At 41.1% G+C, this 20,702-nt stretch overlaps 1 protein-coding gene across 1 annotated transcript; it reads left to right on the top strand.

Moving 5' to 3' along the window:
• Nucleotides 1-1,516: 1,516 nt before the first annotated feature.
• Nucleotides 1,517-18,703, top strand: LONRF1 (LON peptidase N-terminal domain and ring finger 1). Its single transcript, XM_077934296.1, has 12 exons — nt 1,517-2,398; nt 6,787-6,905; nt 8,574-8,696; nt 8,972-9,118; nt 9,948-10,176; nt 10,267-10,363; nt 11,425-11,539; nt 12,739-12,860; nt 14,217-14,375; nt 14,887-15,049; nt 16,410-16,562; nt 17,433-18,703. The coding sequence occupies exons 1-12, from the start codon at nt 1,768-1,770 to the stop codon at nt 17,589-17,591; spliced, it is 2,217 nt and encodes a 738-aa protein (XP_077790422.1). The 5' UTR covers nt 1,517-1,767; the 3' UTR covers nt 17,592-18,703.
• The last annotated feature ends 1,999 nt before the right edge of the window (nt 18,704-20,702 follow it).

Below are 20,702 nucleotides of genomic sequence, written 5' to 3'. Positions count from 1 at the left end.
CACTATCCAGTAGGTGCTCATGGTAGTCATGCAAGTACCTGTTGTAGAAGTATTTGACACACAGTGGGGGCTAATTTTGGCTCTCCCCCCTCCCAAGAGGACTGCTTGAACAGCAATTTACAGATAATTGTAAAATGAAACTATGATAGGGCAGAAAAGGGTGTGTTTTTTCAACTTTCTACTGGTTGTTTAATACTAACTGCAAAATGAGGGCCTATCAATTAAGACAGAAAAGTATGATGGAGGAGGCCAACCTATGAATCCAGCAGCAGGCACGTTAGTGTCTTTGCCTGCCTTTCCTCACTTTCTCATGGAGAGAAGTTGGTCACACATAACCATTATGGTGCAGGAGAGGACACTGGGCTTGGCTGGGTGTGTCGATCCTTGGTTCACACTATTTTTGTTCTATGGCAAGCCTAAGGGCCTGATACAGTTAAGTGTAAAAAAAAGTTTGTATTTTGTTTTTAAGGGTTTGAAGGTATAGCTGGAGTTACAGGCAAACACAAATAACAGACAAAAATGTTTTTGATACTTGCTAAAAACAAACATTCTGGTTGTTTTAACCTTTCATTTTTTCAAAGGTTTTAGAACATAAGAAAAGCCATGCTGGATGAGGTCAAGGGCCCATCTAGTCAGGCACCATGTTCTCACAGTGGCCAATCAGATGTTCACAGGAAGCCAACTAGACAGATCTGAGTACAAAAATCATCAGTGGCTAGTATTGCTTCAGACAGTGGCAATGGAACATTTTCTTCCTCCACGAATCTAATGCAAATTCTGTGGTTTAGCTAAACGTTGTGCAAAAGGTACTTTCTTCTGCCAATTTCGAATCTGCCCAAATTCAGCTTCACCGGTTGTCCCCTATTTCTAATATTGAGAGACAGAAAGAAATGTGGGTGTCATCCCTTCTCAAGGACAACTCGAGCTGCCATCTCTTTCTGGCAGGGCTCTTGTGTGTTGCAGGAGAAATCCTACAGGTTGAGTTTTTCCTGCTGCAAAACCTCTGTAAAGGAAAATACAGTAATAATAAAAAAGGGGCATCGGGTATTTCCCCCCTGCCTTTGCATAGTGTACAGCCCAGGTCCCAACCCCGGCGTCAGCGGATCATTGCGCGTGGGAATGCAAACTAGTCTTCAGGAAGTCAGCAGAAAAAGAGGAGGAGCGTTAAATTCCTACGACCCACCCCTTCCCTATCAGGGCCGACCATCCCGCCCGCCAGCCACGCCCCTCACCGCTGCCATCCGGCAAAGGAAAGTTATGGAACAAGCGCGAGCACGTGGCCTTGTTTTATAATTTCCTCGCCCCGCCCCTTTCCTTTGTCGCGCTCCTCGCGGCGGCCCGCCGGCCAATCGCAAGTCAGCCTTGCGCGGAAAGCCGGATGACGCTCCGTTTTATGTAAGGCCCTGGCGTCGCCCGCGACGCTCTCGCGCTTACAGAGAAAGAGAGAGAACGTTGGTGGAGTGGGGGGCGCGGAGGCGGGGCACGTTGGAGAGATGGAATCCGGACCTTAAGGTTGGGGGGGGGGGAGAGTGCGAGGTGCGGTTGAGGGGACTTGAAAAGAGGGCGGAGCCTCCCGCGAGCGCGCTCAACCGCCAACAACGTCCGAAAAAGCCTGTCAGAGGAAGGAGGGAGTTGAGGGCTGCGCGCGCGCGCCCGGCCTCGTCAACCGCCAGCCGGCTCCGTCGTCGGTGCTGTTACCTCAGAGAAGCGGCGGCGCTCGGGGGTCGCGCGCCACACCCCCTCCGGTGAGCCGGACGTGGAGTGGAAATGGCGTCTTCGCCGGTTCCTGAGTCGGCCCCCGAGCCGGGGGGCAGCGGCACCCATTCGGAGCGGGAGCTCCTGCTCCGTCGCGGGGAGCTCCTGGCGCTGGGCAACCACCTGAAAGAGGCTCTGGAGACTTACTCGGCGGCGCTGCGCCTGGGCTCGCCCAGCTCCCGCCGCCGCCTGGGCGCGCTGGTGGACTGCCTGGTGCTGCACTACCGCCTCCGGCAGAGCGGCGAGAGAGCGGGCGAGGCGCCGAGGGAAGGCAGCGGAGGGAGAGCGGCGGCGGCGGCGGAGGAGCAGCAAGGGACCGCCGGCCGGGAAGACGGCTCCTCCGCGGCGGCGACGGGGCTCTTCCGCTGCCCCGGCTGCGAGGGCTTCCTCGGCGAGCCGGTGGTGGCGCCGTGCGGGCACGCCTACTGCCGCCGCTGCGTCCACGAGCACCTCCGCGCCCGCTGCCGCCGCTGCGGGGACCCGCTGGCTTCGTCGCCCGTCGCCGTCGCGCTGGGACACCTGGCGGAGAAGTGGTTCTCGGAGGAGTGCAAGAGGGCTCGCACCTGGCGGCGCCTCGGAGAGATGCTCGTGCAAGGGCAGCTGCGGGAAGCCAGCGAAGCCGCCAGCCAGGCCCTCGAAGAGGGTAAGAGCCACGGCCGCTGCTCGGGCCTCTGAAGCGGGGTGGGTGGGAAAGGGGGGGGGGTTCCTGTGGGGTAAAAAGGGGCCTTTGACTACAATCGTGCGCTTTGGGGAGCCTGATCGAACCCGAATGTGCCTAGCGCTGGGCTCCCGACGATCGGAATCGGTCCCGTGAAGGAATCTGTGGGGATCATGCATGTAGGCATGCACAGGTGTGCACGCTTGCTTCGTACCCAGAAGCTTGCCGGTTACTTGATGGCTTGCAAGCATAGAGGACATTTTTCGTAAAGAGGCCAGATGCTCCATATCGCCCTAACGCAATACTTCTGGGCGAGCTGAAGTCACGCATTCAGCCGGGAAGTGAGTGTTGCATAACCTAAGCGTGATCCAGATTCCTGTATGTGAAGCAGGCCCCGGCGCGCTTCAGCTGGAAACTGTAGCTAGTTTTCCAGTAAAATTGTGCACATCAGTTTGCGAATTTAACATGGCCCTCAAAGGTGGCAACCTGTATGCAGGACTTTTGGAAGTTCCTAGAAAGTTGGCTTTTTGCAAGAATTTCACAAGTGAAACTCATACTGCAGATTGTCTTCCACATTTTCAGTGAGTACTTAAGGTGAACCCTGATGGTTTCTAGGGGGCATTATGGGTTTGAGGTATCATGTTGGTTATTTTGCATAATGTGGATAAAGGCTTTGTTGTGAGTGACCTGAAGAGAGTGGCTACCTTGGAGCTGTGAGTTTCCTGTTACACTTTGTTTTGTAGGGAGGTAAAAATGCTTGTTTTGTTTTTCTGATGCTCTTGCTGTAAACTTTTCCAGAGTTTCCAAAAGCTGGCATTTAGAGGTACAGTGGTACCTCGGGTTACATACGCTTCAGGTTACATATGCTTCAGGTTACAGACTCTGCTAAACTAGAAATAGTGCTTCAGGTTAAGAACTTTGTTTCAGGATAAGAACAGAAATCGTGCTCTGGCGGTAGCAGGAGGCCCCATTAGCTAAAGTGGTGCTTCAGGTTAAGAACAGTTTCGGGTTAAGAAGGGACCTTCGGAACGAATTAAGTACTTAACCCGAGGTACCACTGTATAAGCAAAGAGGAATATTTGAAGATGCATTCTATGGGATTAGCTTTGTTAGTTGATGAAGTGCTATGGGACTGTCATTTTCTGAAAGGTAGTGAAAAAGTTTCAGCTTCTAAATTTTGGAACCCATTTTCAGAGCATATTACATAAAAATAGGAACCTTGAATAAAAACCTGTATTTCTAAAAGAAGGGATGCAGATATGGGTGAAGAAGCACTCATTCACTTGGGCTTAGCAACTGTGTTTGGGAGGTGGTGGTCAGAAGAGGCTTGGCTGTGAAACCTGTAACACTGAGGACCAGTAATTACTCATGATGAATTCACTTTTACCAGAGGCCTATTTTCAGTCTCCTAAAGTGTTACTGAGACAATTCGCAGGAGGCAGGCTAGTTGCATAAGCAGATGGGGGCGTGGAAGGGGAAAAGGTTGTATAATGCTGGTGACATCACAGATGGGAGTGTTGAGTCTTTCACAACACTGTTTAGAAAATACTTGTATGGGGAGGTCTAGAGATATGACTAGGTTAATATTCTGGGAACACTTCACAGAATGTTCAATATTGAGTACTACTTGTAACACTGTATGGAATAAACTAAGGAAAATTTAATTGTGTGTATGCTTTTATATCTCTGAAAGATGTTGAATCTGGGCTTGGTGATTGTGACCTTTTTGTAACTATTCTGGTTTTCTGCCTGTTCAAATCATAATAGGTGTCTAAATTCTCATTCTTTGAGAACACTATTCCATCTTGCACTTGTGCTTCTGTGGTCCTGGTATCTTACTTTTGAGATGCAGAGCAATGACCAGCTAAAATCATTGGGCTTCCTAGTTTCTAACTTGAAAGCCTAATCCAAATATGTTAGTACTGCTTTCTGATGAAAGTTTTATCATTGTTTGAAAATTGTCTAATTTGTTCAAGAGACTGTAATATTCTTCTTTTACTACGCACCAGACCAAGGACATTTGCCTGAAATAAAAATGGGTGTGTTGGAAGTATAGTTACAGGGAATGAAATGTTTATTTTGCTTTGAGACAGAAACTTTGCAGAGTTAGAGGTTTGCATAGTGCACCACATGTCTTTAATTTCGAGTCAGAATATGGGATTGAACCTCAAGGCCTAGTGCAGAAGTCTTACTCTTGATGCTTTCATCCAGTAGGCTAGGCTAAATTTGGGAAGTGGCCTATTGTGCTGTATTTATATGACCTTAGATTCAGTTCCTAATCTCCAGCATGTGACTTGATCAGCAGAAGTGTCTGAGTAGTATGTGGGGCATCTGATATAATGGAGCTATAAACAGCCATAAAGACTTAGAAAGGACTTCAGCTGGACTTGTTTGAGTTGTTTTTGGTCTTGTGCACTAGGAGAGTGTCTCACTGTCCATTCAGATGCATATGAATACACAGGATGGGAAATGCTAGATACCAGCATTAATTACTGTATTGCTATAGGCAAAACTAGCAACTTTTATGCTCTAGTTCAGCACGGAGTTGAATTTCTGATGTTTAGTTTCTTGGCCTGTCTAGTGCCTGAAGTTCATTGTTCTAATGTTGTAAACTTGTCTGCTTCCAGCCAGTACCTCATGAAAATGCTACTGTGTGACTCAGGAGCTTCTTTTCTTTTTCCCTGTAGTCTCTCTCCCACCCTAAAAACCACCCCACCCAATATTTTCTAGAGGGTTATGGGACCCTTTGGAGCAGATTTGCAGAGCTGTTAAGGGACAGAGAGGAAGCTGAAATCTAATCACACGAGAGGACACTTGCACAACTTTGAATCAACGTATAGGGCAGTATCTACAGTATGTTGCAGGTCTTAGCAATGAGCTGATCTTTTAGACTGTGTGTGCCACTCAGTTGTGCAACCTCAAAGTGGGGTTAGTTTCCCTTTTATATGATCTGTGTTGGCCCCTTTCAGTATGTGCAAACTAGCTATTAAACACTGGTGTGGCATATTAATTTTAGTAATAATTTTTTGGAATTGAATTTGTAAGTCATAGAAAGGAAGGCATCCCAGAATGGGGGCTTAATCCTTTATGAAAATTGGATAATTCTTTTAGGAGAGTTAAGTTAGGAGTTATTTACACACATACAGGGAGCAGGGGTATAGCAATTAAATATTTTTTAATATGCCACCTTGGTGGTACGTTTGCCTCCTAGATTTAAAAATGTTATTATAACTCATTCTACAGTAATTAGAAAAAGCATACATTAATATAAAATAATAATCATAAAGTGTGTTTACTCAGCACCTTGCCCACATAATCAAAGAAAAGAGAAACTTGGAAGCAGTTGATCTACTTTCATAATTACATGATGTGCCTAGATGCACTTTGGGGCATGATTAAAATGTGTCGTAAGATGTTTGGAAAACTGAGACCATATCCAGTCAGCGTCTAAAACTCTTGAGGTATTTCAAACTGTTGGAATTTAAGAGTTAGAAACCAAAAAGTTGACATCTTGCACAAAAGTAGTGTTGTCGTCTTGAACTGTCAAGCTCTAAGGGAGTTAAACAGGCAACTAGATGTGACAAGGTGATATCCACAGTCTGTGTGGTTTCAAGTAGTTCATTTTGCTTTCAGAGTGGAAGATGTGATTACAAATTCACCGATGTTGCATCTACTCTGGCCATGCCAATATTATCCTAATTTTAAGCTTGTAATCAGTCAATATCTTTGCTTTCACGCCTAAGTAAACTTTACTGCTGCAAGTATAAAGGCTTGAAATACAGTGCCAAAGCACTAGTAGACAGAAAACACTGAATTCTCTCCTTTTCTGAGGGCTTTCTTTAATTTATTTGTCCTATATTTCCTTTCTTATCTATAGACTAGGGTGGTACAAGGATTTGCAGACTGCCCCACTTGGGAGAAGAGTGAAGGAAGACTAGTCTTGTCTTACAAACTATGTCTATACAGATTTTAAGACCACATTGGGTCCACAAAGCCAACCTAAACTTCAGTTTGGGCTTTGGACTAGCATTCAGATATTTTTATTGGTCTCTAAGCATATAAATAGCTCTTGTAGTTAGGTTAATTGCATTAGGGTCTTTCAGGATCTTTACTATCACCTTATTTGCAAGGGTGTTTTAACATTTAGTAAGTCATAAATCTTTACTAACAAGCTTGTCCACATCAATAGCATGAAATGATGAACTACTTCTCTTAGAAAGTTTTGTTTTGTTTTTTGTCTGGCTTCTTGGAAAATGTTATTTTCCATAGGTGCATATTTATTTCTAAGTCTGCACTGCATGTGTATTTTGGATTATAAAAACATAAGCAGTTTCTATTCAGCTACATGACAAAGTCATTGGTTTTTATTTTAGATCCTAGTGATTTGATACTACGGGTTTATAGAGCTGAATCCTATGCTGGCCTCCAAGAATTTAAATATGCCCTGGATGACCTGAATGCTGTTACTGCTAAAATGCCAAATTGGTCTGAGGTAAGTCTATAAAGTGTAAATGCTTAAGATAATATCCTATTAAGTCATCCACGGAGTTGAACTTATTAAAGTTGATGAACTAAAGTCCATTGATTTCAGTGGTCTTACTTTTAAGTATGACTGATATTGAATATCACGTACAGTGTACTTGTATTATGAAAAATACAAAAACATGATGCTAGAAATTGCAGCAGCATTTTCAAACCCAAACCCACCTTTATCCCAGGCGTGCATTTGGGAACCATTTCTTATTTTTTCCCATGCATTTGCATGGTGCTAGTACTGCTGTTTTGACCCACCTTGGATCAGGTTCACTACGTGGATTGAGTCTTTCAGCAGGCATAGTACTGCACACTTCTAGCAGAAGCCCTGTTCTGATTGTAATTATGTTTTCAAGCACAATTGTGAAGTTGAAAAGCTTTTTCATGATAAAAAGGCGGGAGTGTTTAAGCTTCATTATAAGCACTTCAAGTCAAGAGTTAAATGATCCCTCCACCTCCAGTTCTGCAACTGGTTCTGCAGTTGGTTGGCTTTGTCTATGTGCACATGCACATACATATAAACAAGAATATAAGCTGCATTCACACTATGGATGAATAAATCAATTTTGCATGGTGCAAACAGGTGCTTTTCAACAGTAGCTGTACGTACAGTGGTACCTCGCAAGACAAAAAACTCTCTAGACAAAAGGGTTTTTTGCTTTTTGAGCTGCTTCACAAGACGATTTTCCCTATGGGCTTGCTTCGCAAGACGGAAACGTCTTGCAAGTTTGTTTCCTTTTTCTTAACACCGTTAATACAGTTGCGACTTGACTTCGAGGAGCAACTCATAGGACGCGGTGTGGTAGCCTTTTTTGAGGTTTTTAAAGACTTTGGTGATTTTTGAAGCTTTTCCAAAACTTTCCCAACACCGTGCTTCGCAAGACGGCAAAACTCGCGGAACGAATTAATTTCGTCTTGCGAGGCACCACTGTATATGGTGCAGACTAAGGGCTTGTTTGCTCTTACGTTTGACCCATTGCTTTCCCTTGGGGAAACCTGCAGTTTAGTGCTGAATCGGAGCAAATGGCAATCTCGTTTTCCGTGGATTGCCATTTGTTCTGATTTATCACTAAAGAGGGGGTTTTCCAGGGGAAAGCAGCAGGGCAAAGGCAAAACAGCTTGGACCTGTCCCTAGAAAGCATGGGATAAGCATTTGCTTTCTAGGCACAGGATAAACAGAAGTGTGGATGAGTGCTAAGTATGAAAGGGTGAAACAAGGTCTGAAAGAAGTGAATGGAGTGTGTTATGCCTGTATACTGTTTATTCCAATTGGTTCTATGGACTGGAGGAAGTAGTGATGGTAGAATGCATAGGATGTGCCATCCTTTTGTTTGAGTTCTCTGCTGTTATTGTGTCTCATTGCATAACATCAGGTATTACACTAACTCTTAAAACCATTAGTGCCATTGTAGGTTCTATCGGTTTCACTGAGGCTTTCTTCTATAGCAACTTGAAAGATCCCAATCAAATAATTCAGTGGCATATATAGCTACAGGAAGCAAAAGCTCTATTGTACCCAGTGGGGCTAACTTCAAAGGAAATATGCTTAGACTCGGGCTTCTAAATCTTTCTGTGATGCAAACCAAATGATTAACATTTAAATACCTTTGAATCACTGTTTTTTTAGGTCTACTTTCGGAAAGCAAGAATACTTAATAATGCTGGGTCTAAAGATGATGCCTTACAGCTCCTTCTTCACTGCCTAGCCCTTGATGAAGAATTTATTCCAGCAAAACTAGAAGTTGAGAAGGTATTTATATATTTTAAAGCAATGCTTAGTTTTTGCTTTCAGTTCTAATACTTTTCAAATGTAGTTACTTCCTGTGAAGAGGAAGTTACCAATGTTCACGTAGAAAACAAAACTTGCATTACAGTTAATTTTTCCAGAGATCTGAAGCCTGGTGAACTACTGAAAAAGCTTGGCTGGTTCACCCTAGTATCTTAAAAAGTTAGAAGATTGGGATGATTGAATTTACAAAATTTTAGTAATAGCTGGCTTATTCCTTAATATTGTCCATTTCACAGATGCTGTGTGATTTGTTATCACCAGAAAGTGTGAGAAAGAGTCTGAAGGAATCTGCTATGAATTCTTCGCATGTTCGAAGTAAACCATTTATACATGGTTCTGAAATGGAAGAGTCTTGTGAAAATTTACAGCACAGTTCAGAGCCAGTAAGTAATGATTATTTTTCCCCACACATGATCTTTCAAATGTTGCTTTGCACAATATGTAGGTTGTGCTGTTGACTGATTCTTGTTTCATCTTAATCTAGTTTGATGCCATATAATTTTGAAATTTCAGGGTTGATAGGGAATGTGGAAAGAATCTAGAACAATGTTCAACATTGTAGAGAGAATGTTATTTATATTCTAATGAAAATTATGGGAATGGTTTTTAAAATGACAATTGTGAAGCAATTTTTTTTAAAAACAAAACAAAACCCTTTTCCTGTATGTGCTTCTGCTCCCACAGTCAGAGTTGTTTAGCAGTGCAAGTTAAGCAAACAATGAAGCGGTTTAGAGCCAAAATTTTAAGTTTGCTTGAGTTCTGGATTCCAAACAGTTCTTTGTGTCTAGGGACTCCTGAGGTTCTATTTCAGCACAGTAGAATGTTGTGCAAGTCTGTATTTTTAGGATATTGCTTTTTATACTCCCAGGTCTGCATTCACACACAGAAGTTGTGACATGGTAAGGTTCCATCTAATGATGTGCCTAGTTTCATAAGTGAGAGTGGAAGTAGAATTTTAGAAATACAGAATGACAGCTAATATTCAGCTAGGACCAGATATTATTAGTTCCCTGCAAATCATACTAATAATGTGAAACATTCTAAAGTAGTCCACAGAAATTTCAAGGTGGCCCTTTGCACTGGGAAATGTGCCTGTTCTGGATAACAAGGAGGGTTTATCTGAAAAATTGTGATTCTGCTGGCAGATATTGTTGCCAATTTATCTGAAATTTGATAAAGATTCCATTCCTCCCACCCATTGTTTTTTGGTAGGATTTAGAAATGCAAGAGCCTGTTGAAGGAAGCCTGCATCGTGCACAGTCTGCCCATTCTCTCCACTCAACAGAAACAAATGCCAAAGACGATGGATTAAAAAGGGTTTCTTCTGAACCTCTGCTTTCCAGCCAAGATAAAGGTGCTTTATTAAAAAGAAAGTGGTCCCTTTCAGAACAAGATGTTAAAGTTATTGAAGATGGAAGAAATAAACATAAAAAACAAGGAGGTAACTATTTAGTCATTCATATTGATGTCTATTGATGTCTGATAAATTCAGTATTTCATGCTTTGATAATATCCTGTATTGTTTATTTAGAAACTACAAAAAGGGATGCCACCTTTCCATTCAATCATGGACCAGTTCCAGAGGATTTGATTGATGTTTCAGACTTTGAGTGTTCATTGTGTATGAGGTAATACAGTGGTTTCTTTAATCAACCTTTTTATTACCCATTTGATCATCTTTGTCTTTGATCTCTTCTTCATCTTAGGGCAGCTTTTATGTTAAGATTCTTGCTCTAAAGCTGCTGAAAATTGCTTCTGTGTGCAAATTGCTCCATGCTGTGCAAAGAGAGAAGCACAATGTTTGTGTCTTGCTACATGTGCCAGCCTTTTAGCTCCCAAACTGTGGTCCTTAGACAACCAGTGATTCATGAACTTAATTCAAGTGGTCTGTGGCATGTCTTTGGAAAACCAATAACAAAAGCAGTTAAAATAATATTGCATGTAACACAGTACATTACAATTCCTACAACAAGCATTAAAATTAGTAAGTGGTCTGACAAGACAGCAATGTTCCATCAGTTCCATCAGTTAAAATGTTTGGGAACCATTGGTAAACGATAGTATTAATGTCAGTTGTGCATTTTTGGCTAGTGCCAATGAGTGAACTCTTCACTCAATCAGGTTGGTACACATGGTGGAAGGCTCACAAATATTTCTCTTTGGCAGTAATGTGTCGTTTCATAGACATCATAAGGGAATGTCTGCAAGAGAGTTAGGGTTTAACCAAATATTGCCAAAAGTACAGTTTTGGCAGCTTCTTGTCAAGCCCTGTCAAGAACCTAAGTCTGGTTAACAAAACATAAACAGTGAATCCTACAGGTTCTGTGCAATTGGTTTGCATCTGACTGTCCAAGACATGACTCCATGACATTTGCTACATTTATTTGGCACTTTTTTTGCGTCTTGGGGGGTGCATGTATGGAACATATTGAAAGCTGCTATTCAACACTTCTACCACACAGACATTTCATAGAGGACTGTCTTCTTGGACAGTCACTAATGCCAAATGTCTGCTAGGAGGAATAACAGATCTATCGTATTTCTTAAGTATTCTAAGCCTACAACAGCAAGGTGGTTACAAGATAAAAGCATCCTGGTTTGTTTTGTTCTGACCTGGCTTAATTTACATGTTTTAATGTTTATCACTAAAGTGACTGTAGCATGATTAACTTCTTGAAATTTTTTTCAGGCTTTTCTTTCAGCCTGTGACAACACCCTGTGGCCATACTTTCTGTAAGAATTGTTTAGAACGATGTTTAGACCATTCTCCTCAGTGTCCTCTCTGTAAAGAAAGCTTAAAAGAGGTAATATTTACCATACACAATGTTGCTGTCTTCTAAAACAAGTATTTGTAATACAGAATATATACCATTAAATAAAAACTTGCTGGAAGCTAAGTATTTGTTCGGATGTTTTTCTGCAATGGAAATGGTTTTCAGTATTCCAGTTTCAGAAGCTTCTTTTGTTCAAAGTATCATCAGTAGGAATTAGGGCTGCTAAGTTTTGCTCAAGAATAATACATTTTATTAGCCATAGAAAGTGAGTGCATGTGGTAGTATACGTGATTTATATTTTTATTTGTAAACTGCCTTAACTATGATTTTATCATAGAAAGGCAACATATAAATGGCAACACGAAAAACCCTGTACACTGATGTCAGTTGCCAGAGAGAGAGAAGCAAACAACAACAATTTTATTATTTATACCCCGCCCATCTGGCTGGGTTTCCCTAGTGTCACTCTGAATAGTAAAAGCACCCAGCAGAATAGTTAAAAGCACAATAAAATATTAAACATTATAACTTCCCTAAACTTCCCTTTTCCTATGTCCATCAGAAGCCAGGTAGCTGATTTGAGTGTGATTTAAAAATGTATGCATCACTTTTCTTTATAAAGTTCTGTTCACAATAATGAACACAAGAACAGTCTTGCTTGATCACAGTATGGTCGCCTAACCCAAATGAGTGGCAGCATATGTTCCCAGCAACAGCCAACAATTACATACAGAATAAACTACTGCTGCCTCTCTTCTCACCCTTCCTGCAGAAATGGCATTGCCTACCTTGCAAAACAAAAAATGGTCCCATTTAACTGTCACTTCTGGTTGAGCTAGCTGAAGGGCAGAGCTAGAAAGTGAAACCTTAAGTGTGCATTGTGAGGTCTATGCTACAAACAGGTTGTTGCACAGGATGGCCATATATTGGGCCAAAATTTTGATTGAGGCATAACTTTTTGATTGATTGAATTGACTAATTATGTTGCTAATTAACCCTAGTAAAAGCTCTGTTGAAAGAAAATTTGAGGTGCAGTGGATTATTATAAATAGTTCTAAAGTAAAAACTGTATTCAAGGGAAACAAAGTAGTCAGCGCAGGATTGTTTTATCACCCTGTTTTCTGCTTGATATCTAGAAATTGAACACTGGTATAAAATAATAATTTGGATTAGCGACATCTTTGCAGTAATTAAGCTATAATGACGTAAGATTTTATTTTTACTTCTAGTATTTGGCAAGTAGACAATATAGAATTACACAGCTGCTGGAAGAACTAATAGTAAAGTATTTACCTGCTGAGCTATCAGAGAGAAAAAGAATTAATGATGAAGAAACAGCTGAATACTCCAGGCAAGTTTATAAACTGACTTATTAACAAGTTTAGGAACAAGTAGTAAACCTTTTCGGTTGTGCCTGCTTTTGAAAAGCTTTCTTCCCTCAACAATGTTTTTATTTACCTCATTTTTTGAAGTGTAGTCTCGGTCTACTTCTACTAGATGGATTTGTTACTGAATCACCTCACTGAAGAGAGCAAACAGAATAACATGAATTTGGTACAAGCAGGTACACTGACCTGTTTGATGCTTGCAAGTGCAGGTGGTTCATCCTGCTTTTTCTTGCAACAGTTCCTCTAAAGGAGCTCAACATCATGTGTTAACCTCACAGCAATGATTCAAAAGAATCAGTGAACTTTATAGCCAGGTCGCAATATCTCAGGCCCAAGCACTACATAATAATGGCATATTTTTTATTTTTAAATACAGATCTGTTCTAATTATGTATAGAGCAAGGACTGGGGGCTTGATTTTAAGAGCAAACGGTATGCATAGAGCAGGGGATGTGGAGTCTCTCCCTGTCCATGGCTTACCTCCTTGTTGTCTGTCCTCTGGTGTCACAGACAGATTTGCTTCTAGTATTGGATTCTGGCTCGAGGGATGGAGAGAGAACATCTGGTGGGAAGGGTCCAGCACATCCTGCCCATACACTTCCCTTTCTAAATCATATTCTACCTCCTTTTTATACATGGTTGGCATATCATCACATAGATGTTATTAAAAATCTTTCCTGTTGCTTTTTGCTGTTGCTTAGAAACTTGAGGTCATTCTAAAGTAGTTGTGTTTTTCTTTATTACTGAATTATTTTTTGTAAGCCACCTTAAGGTTTTTCACAATCAGTGGTGTCTAAATTTTATGAAATACTACTACTACTACTACTAATAATAATAATAATAATAATATAGTACTTCGGTTTAGAATCGCAACAAACAGATGAGAGAATTTTTTTATGCTAATTGAATATCCACATTCCATTTGGATGACTTAAAAGAACTTGAATTAAATTATTTACATAAGTCTTAACAGTGCTTTTTTCTTGGGGGGACACATACCCCCAAGCATTTTGTGAATCTTTGTACTTTTGTCCATTTACTGTATATATTTCCCCCGACTTGAACTATGAAATGATGATTTTCTTGAGTCAAAATGAGAGTACCTTTAAACAATTTTTAGAAAAAAGCACTGAGTCTTAAGCCCTATTTCTCTTCATATTGTATACATCTTCATTCCTACTGATTTCAGGCCTTTTGCTATAGCTTAGCTTTTGTAAGAGGTTAATGGAGTATATGTATTTCCCTGTATCAAAAGAGAACTGTTCGGGCAATGTAGGTTTTAAAAATACTATTATATATTTTTCGTATTTTGTCTTCAGCTTGACTAAGAATGTTCCAATCTTCGTTTGCACTATGGCCTATCCAACTGTGCCTTGCCCCCTCCATGTGTTTGAGCCAAGGTATCGACTGATGATTCGAAGGAGTGTGGAAACAGGGACAAAACAATTTGGGATGTGTATCAGTGACCCTAAAAATGGGTATGTATGTGTTCCACAGTTTATATATATATATATATATATATATATATATATATATATATGGGACGCGGGTGGCGCTGTGGGTAAAAGCCTCAGCGCCTAGGGCTTGCTGATCGAAAGGTCGGCGGTTTGAATCCCCACGGCGGGGTGCGCTCCCGTTGCTCGGTCCCAGCGCCTGCCAACCTAGCAGTTCGAAAGCACCCCCGGGTGCAAGTAGATAAATAGGGACCGCTTACTGGCGGGAAGGTAAACGGCGTTCCGTGTGCTGCGCTGGCCCGCCAGATGCAGCTTTGTCACGCTGGCCACGTGACCCGGAAGTGTCTCCGGACAGCGCTGGCCCCCGGCCTCTAGAGTGAGATGGGCGCACAACCCTAGAGTCTGTCAAGACTGGCCCGTATGGGCAGGGGTACCTTTACCTTTACACACACACACACACACACACACACACACACACACACATATATATATAGTATTTCCAAAGTGGATACTGACACAGTGCCTCTTTTTCTAGCTTTGCAGATTATGGCTGCATGCTGTACATTAGAAACCTTGACTATCTCCCAGATGGACGGTCTGTTGTTGATACAGTTGGATTAAGAAGATTCAGAGTTCTGCAAAGAGGGATGAAGGATGGCTACTGCACTGCAGACATTGAGTATCTGGAAGATATAAAGGTATTGGATTTCACATTCACTTATTGCTTAAAACAGGATTTTAATAATGCATTTTGTGAACATTGGATATACAGATTATAGCCTACTTGTTCAAATGTAAAGCTACTTTGTATATAAAGCATGTGCATTTAGCATCCTCTTGTTAATTAGAATGGAAACTTGCAATTTGCAATGCATGGTAAGAGGTTTTAATTCTAGATTTTAGGTGAAGACATGTTTTAGATTAGCGTTGCAAAAATAAAAATTAGGGAGCAGGTGTCCATTTCTGCTTGAAAAACTTGCTTTTCTGACGTGTGGCTGATTCTGGCTATGGAGGAATTATTCTCCTTGCAGCCCAACCAATTTCTAGCTTTAATGTTGAAAGGAACACACATGGTCGTCTTACCATTTGAGTACTTTTGGATACGTGAAGAAAGGGTTATTGTCAAGATGCCACTTTAAGCATATATATCGAAGGTTATAGTTTTAGGTTACATTAAATGTGTCTTAAAACACTATTGATCTCATTCATATATAAGAGCAAAAAAAATTCCTTCCAGTAGCACCTTAAAGACCAACTAAGTTGGTCTTTAAGGTGCTACTGGAAGGAATTTTTTTTGTTTTGACCATGGCAGACCAACACGGCTACCTATCTGTATATATAAGAGCTTTCATCTTGAAAGTGCTGTTTAGGTGCAAGAATCCCTTGTATGCATGGAGAGTTGCTTTTGACATTGGAGCTCATGAACTTTCATGAGAACTCTGTGTTTTACCTTACACATGGTACTCTGAATATGAAAGACCTGGCTTATTTGGACAATCCTCCAGGCTATAGTTTTGAAAAATCACAGGTTCAAAAGTTCTCCATTCTTTTCTATGCACAGCTTAATATGTTGTTTTCTGGTCTGTTTTCCTGTTTGCCATTTTACCCAAACAAACATGCTATGGTTTCATCTTACTGTCCCAAATAGGGTTGCAGACCACTGTTTGATTGTAGTTTGAGAGGCAATCCTGGAACCATAACTTGTTTAGATGTAATGGCTCTCATTTGGATTGATTGATTGATTATTTAAGGCAGTAATTTCTTAAGCCCATGCATGAAGGCAGTGGGGGGCGGGGGAGGCTTGGGCCTAGAAGCTGATACCCCAAAACATAGTTTGAATTATTGACCCAATCTAGTTTTTTGTCTGAGATGCTTTGCTGTTGATGGCAATATTTTGATGAACTACTTCAGCACTGAATTTTCCCCATTCTCTTTAAATATAGACTGAACTCAGACTTATGATTTTTTGCTTTTTTATGCAAATTAGCTATGAAAGTCTTCACATACACCGCTTAATTGTTTTGTTTTGTGACTATACTGCACTTTCTTCATTCATAGGTTGAAGATGAAGGTGAGATGAAGAAACTTGGAGTGCTCCATAATTTTGTATATAGCCAAGCTTGCAGTTGGTTCCAAAGCTTAAGAAACAAATTTCGTAGCCAAATACTTCAGCACTTTGGTCCAATGCCAGAGAGGGAAGGAAACATACAGGTATTCAGACACCATACAGTATCTCTCTAGCAATTATTGGCATGATATGGGTTGCTTTGTTAGTAAAGGAAGCAGTAGAAAGATTGGTAGAGTAACTGATGTGGCGGTGGTAATCATTAGGGGGGGAAATGGACAGCAGCTAAAAGAGAGAGAAGCCTAGATGGTCCCAATTAATATTTATTCAAATAACTGCAAAAAGCCCAGTGTGTATTTTAAATATGTGGTTGTGTCGGACAACGAAACCAGGCTTTTAAAAAGCCAGTTCTTGAACTCCTTCCTCTAGAATATTATTCTATTTACACTTAAGGAATAAATCTTTCTCAACACTATTTTGAGGCTGTTCACTTTCTGTGGCAATAGGCAACACAGCTGACAAAGCTGCGTGTCCCTAGTGGGATGGACAAGTGCTGTTGTCACAGTGGCTGTCAGCGCAGGCAGACTGAAGCTTTGCATTGCCGAGCGGCTTTGAGATGTCAAAGACATTTCTACTAAAACATCTGATGGATAGTGTCAACCTGTCTATACTGTAATGGTAGTGAAATTTACAGCAGGGATACACTTGCCATCTTGATCTTGTGCTGTAAGACACAGCTGCCTTAGGGCAAACACTTTCAATCACAGACAGAGAAGACAATATTTAAAACTTCAAATCGAGATTACTGCTGAAAGTTGGTTTTGTGTAAGCTAGCTAATAAAACCACCTCATTTTACGTTATCAGGAAATCTTGAATTCCTAGGACCTGGTGGTTGATAATGGCAATGGAAAATGAAACAATGTATTTTGATCTCTAGAACCTGCTCATTTCACATCTGTGATGTAAGCCATTTGTTACCATTAGTACATTCTAATTTTTTGTTCCTTATTTTTAGGAAATGGCTAATGGACCCGCATGGTGTTGGTGGCTTCTAGCAGTCCTGCCTGTGGACCCTAGATACCAGCTTTCTGTGCTGTCTATGAGATCTTTGAGAGAACGACTAATAAAAATTCAAGATATATTGATGTATTTCTCTAGAAACCAGTCCAAATGACTATCCAGATCTAACTGAAACAATACCCTCTTCTAGCTGTAACTACAGCTGGAGTTCTTGCAGCATTTGCACTTTTAGTACTGGTCTGAGAACCGTATCAGAACTGCTTCCTTTCTTCCTTTATTAATCAGTTCTTCACATGGGTCCCCTCAACTTGAAGGGCACCACTAAAATTGCACACAGAAAAATTAAATCCGGAAAAAAGCTATGGGAAAATTCTACTTTATTTGCACTATAAACAAGTGAGAATGTATCATCCTGTGGTGTATTTCCACTGATTAGTTATGAAGCATTGGGAAGTGCAAGATTTAAAAATGTCCAAGTTTACAATATTAAGGATGCATTCAAAATCTTGCAAATCAGAACTTGCCTCTGATACAGCACCCTGTTGCTATTTGCACAAAGTATTTAAAACGTAGTATTGAATGTTGCTATAAAAAACTTGTTTTGTGAGTGTCTTAACTATAAATATGGCACAAGTTAACTTTCTTGCATACTTTCAAAATAAAAATGATTGTATGAATTTGGAGCCATGTTAAAGAACAATTGAAAAATAGGTTGGTCAAGAAGTTATTGAAACTGTGAAGACATTACCTATAACTGTGCATTGTGAAAGACTGGATTAGATACAGATGACTACTAGATGACTCTTTGGAGTGGTTGCTTTGAGCACTAGTCTTTCCAATACATAACAAAAAATTGATTTAATGCACTAAGCATACAACAGTGATTCCTAAACTTCTCTGACAAATGAGCAGATTTGAAAATACTATCAGTGACTGCTTCTCTTTGCTCCATGAGTCAGCTGCAGCTCACTCCCATACCCTTCTAGGCAACTCATGAAAGTTTGGGAACTACTGAAGCATTGCTACAAAAGTTAAGGGTCTAACTAGTTTTTGAAAGTTCAAAAACATTTGGTGCAAATAGGACTTCCATGCCTTATTCATATCGCTATTACACAGCAATGCAAAGGTTAGCATTCTGCTTGCCAATAGGTACTTTTGTAGTTTTCAGTTTGTGACTGTCTGACTTGTATGTGAAATCATTTTGTAAAACTCTTGCTTTTGCTAATATTTAATTTTCAATAAACCTAAAACTTATATTTTTTTTAACTTACAACTATTATTTTTTTCTGTCTCTGTTGGGCTTTTTATAGCACCTCTGCCCTAAAGGATAGTTATCAGAAACCTGAATTGTTATATATGGATCACAGTAGTGTCTGATCCCTACAGCTTGGCTATGTTCTCTTATTGGCTCAACATACAAAAAAATATTTGGGGTGGGAATGAAGCAGTCTTTGGATTCTGTTGTTAGTACTTCATAATCATTAAGGACCTCTTCCTGTATGAGCCCATATCACTGTTTTGAGGCATATTTTTGATACACTATCCTGAAATATTAAGGCCACATCCATACATAGCTTTCCTGCAATCTGGGAGTTTTGGAACTATTTTAGTGCCATTCAGAAGACACATTTGATGTTGATGGAATGATCTCTTGGGAGTACAGTAATCTCAGGAAATGCATGTCTCTGAAAGTGCAATGGAATAGATTGGCATCAACTTTTCTGGATAATCTGCAGTGAGCAGGTTCCAAGAACAATTGCAGTTCTTGATACAACCCCATTTGGCATCATACCTACTGTTGCAGGCAGAGATCAAAAGATAAATATGGGCTTATTCCAGCAAGCTGAGTCATGATAATGTTATGCCTCTGCTTATTGTTGGAAGAACTCAGGCAGGTACCTGGATCAGATTTTTTCTTGTTCATATCTCGTGCAGTTATATTGTATCCTTTTGTATCCTAGAATGAGATTATTTTATCCTTTCACCAATCCTAATGGGTAAAGTCCTTTATGATGGAGCAGGAGTGTATGCTCCATTTTAGAGTGCATTGAACTTCTCATCCTATAATGTTGCTCTTTATTGAGTCCTTTGCTACTGAATGAGTTACCATCAAATATTTCTAGGTGCCAACATGCTATTTAGTAGTAGGTGACATGGAACATGCTGTCAGCAGTGCTGTTTTTTGCTCCCTGTCTTCAGAGAGCAACATGGTGGCTTATACTTTAATTCAAAGCTAACGATGGGAAAGAAGTTTAAATGGAACTAGGTAAGTAACACTGCCCTTCTCATGCCACCTTGCCAGCTGCTACGATGCATGCACCATGGCTTACTCTTCTGTTGCTCCTGCCCCGTGCATGTGAGCGGAGAGATCATGGTAGCTGCCTCTTAGTAGCCAACAAGGTCCAATCAGACATGTGGCCTTACCTTGTTGGGTCTATTGTTCTGTAGTCTTGACTTCCTGCCCATATCCCCCAGGTGCAGCCACCCAAGCCTTTAAAAGCATGTTTTAAAGTTTAAGGGCCCTGGATATATGATTCTTCTGTTGAGGCTGAGCAGATTAAAAACAAGGCAGCCCTGACGTTTGAGCAGACCAAACCAGTCAACAGTGAACCCTGCCTCCAGGTGGGCCTATTATGTCTGCACTGTTCCCACGGACTTCAGTGACTTCAAAGTCCATCACCCTACTGGGGACAGGAAATGTCTTAGGTTTTGTTACAGGAAGAGGATGCTACCATGAGACCTGAGATCATGCATCATTTTGACTCTCTTCAGACTTCTGGTGAATTTAGTAACTCCTGCTCCTTTGCTCAAGCAAATTGCTCCTCAATTTGCTCAAGCAAATTGCACAAATAGTCTCTGCAGCTTGCTCCCATTGTTCTGTTTCAAATCAAGGGAGGCCCTACTGGGTTCTATTTCCCCTGAGCTGTTGCAGGCTGCATCACAGCCACCTCGGGTGTTGTCAGCTCAGTCTTCCCTACCTATGGCCTCCCCATCTCCAGAGTACCTCTCAGCTTGTGCACAGGGACAAGGATGGTTCAGGGGTGTGGAACATAAGGGGGTTCACAGTATAAGCTGCAAGCAATCTTCCTCACCCTTCAGGCTTTCAGTTGACTTCTGGGTTTTGTTAGCTTGTTTGCCAAGTCTTGGTCCCTACAGTCAGTAGGACAGCAAAGGCGCATCTGAACATCTCCTTGTTTGACCAAAGGCCCATCTCTTTCCCTCAGAAGCCCAACATGCATAAGCGTATATTTTCTAAGCTAAGCAT

Source organism: Podarcis muralis, chromosome 9 (assembly GCF_964188315.1).
Source record: "Podarcis muralis chromosome 9, rPodMur119.hap1.1, whole genome shotgun sequence".
In the NCBI taxonomy this organism is placed as follows: Eukaryota; Metazoa; Chordata; class Lepidosauria; order Squamata; family Lacertidae; genus Podarcis; species Podarcis muralis.
Note: the sequence above shows the minus strand (reverse complement) of the source record. Positions and strands in the feature narration are given on the sequence as shown.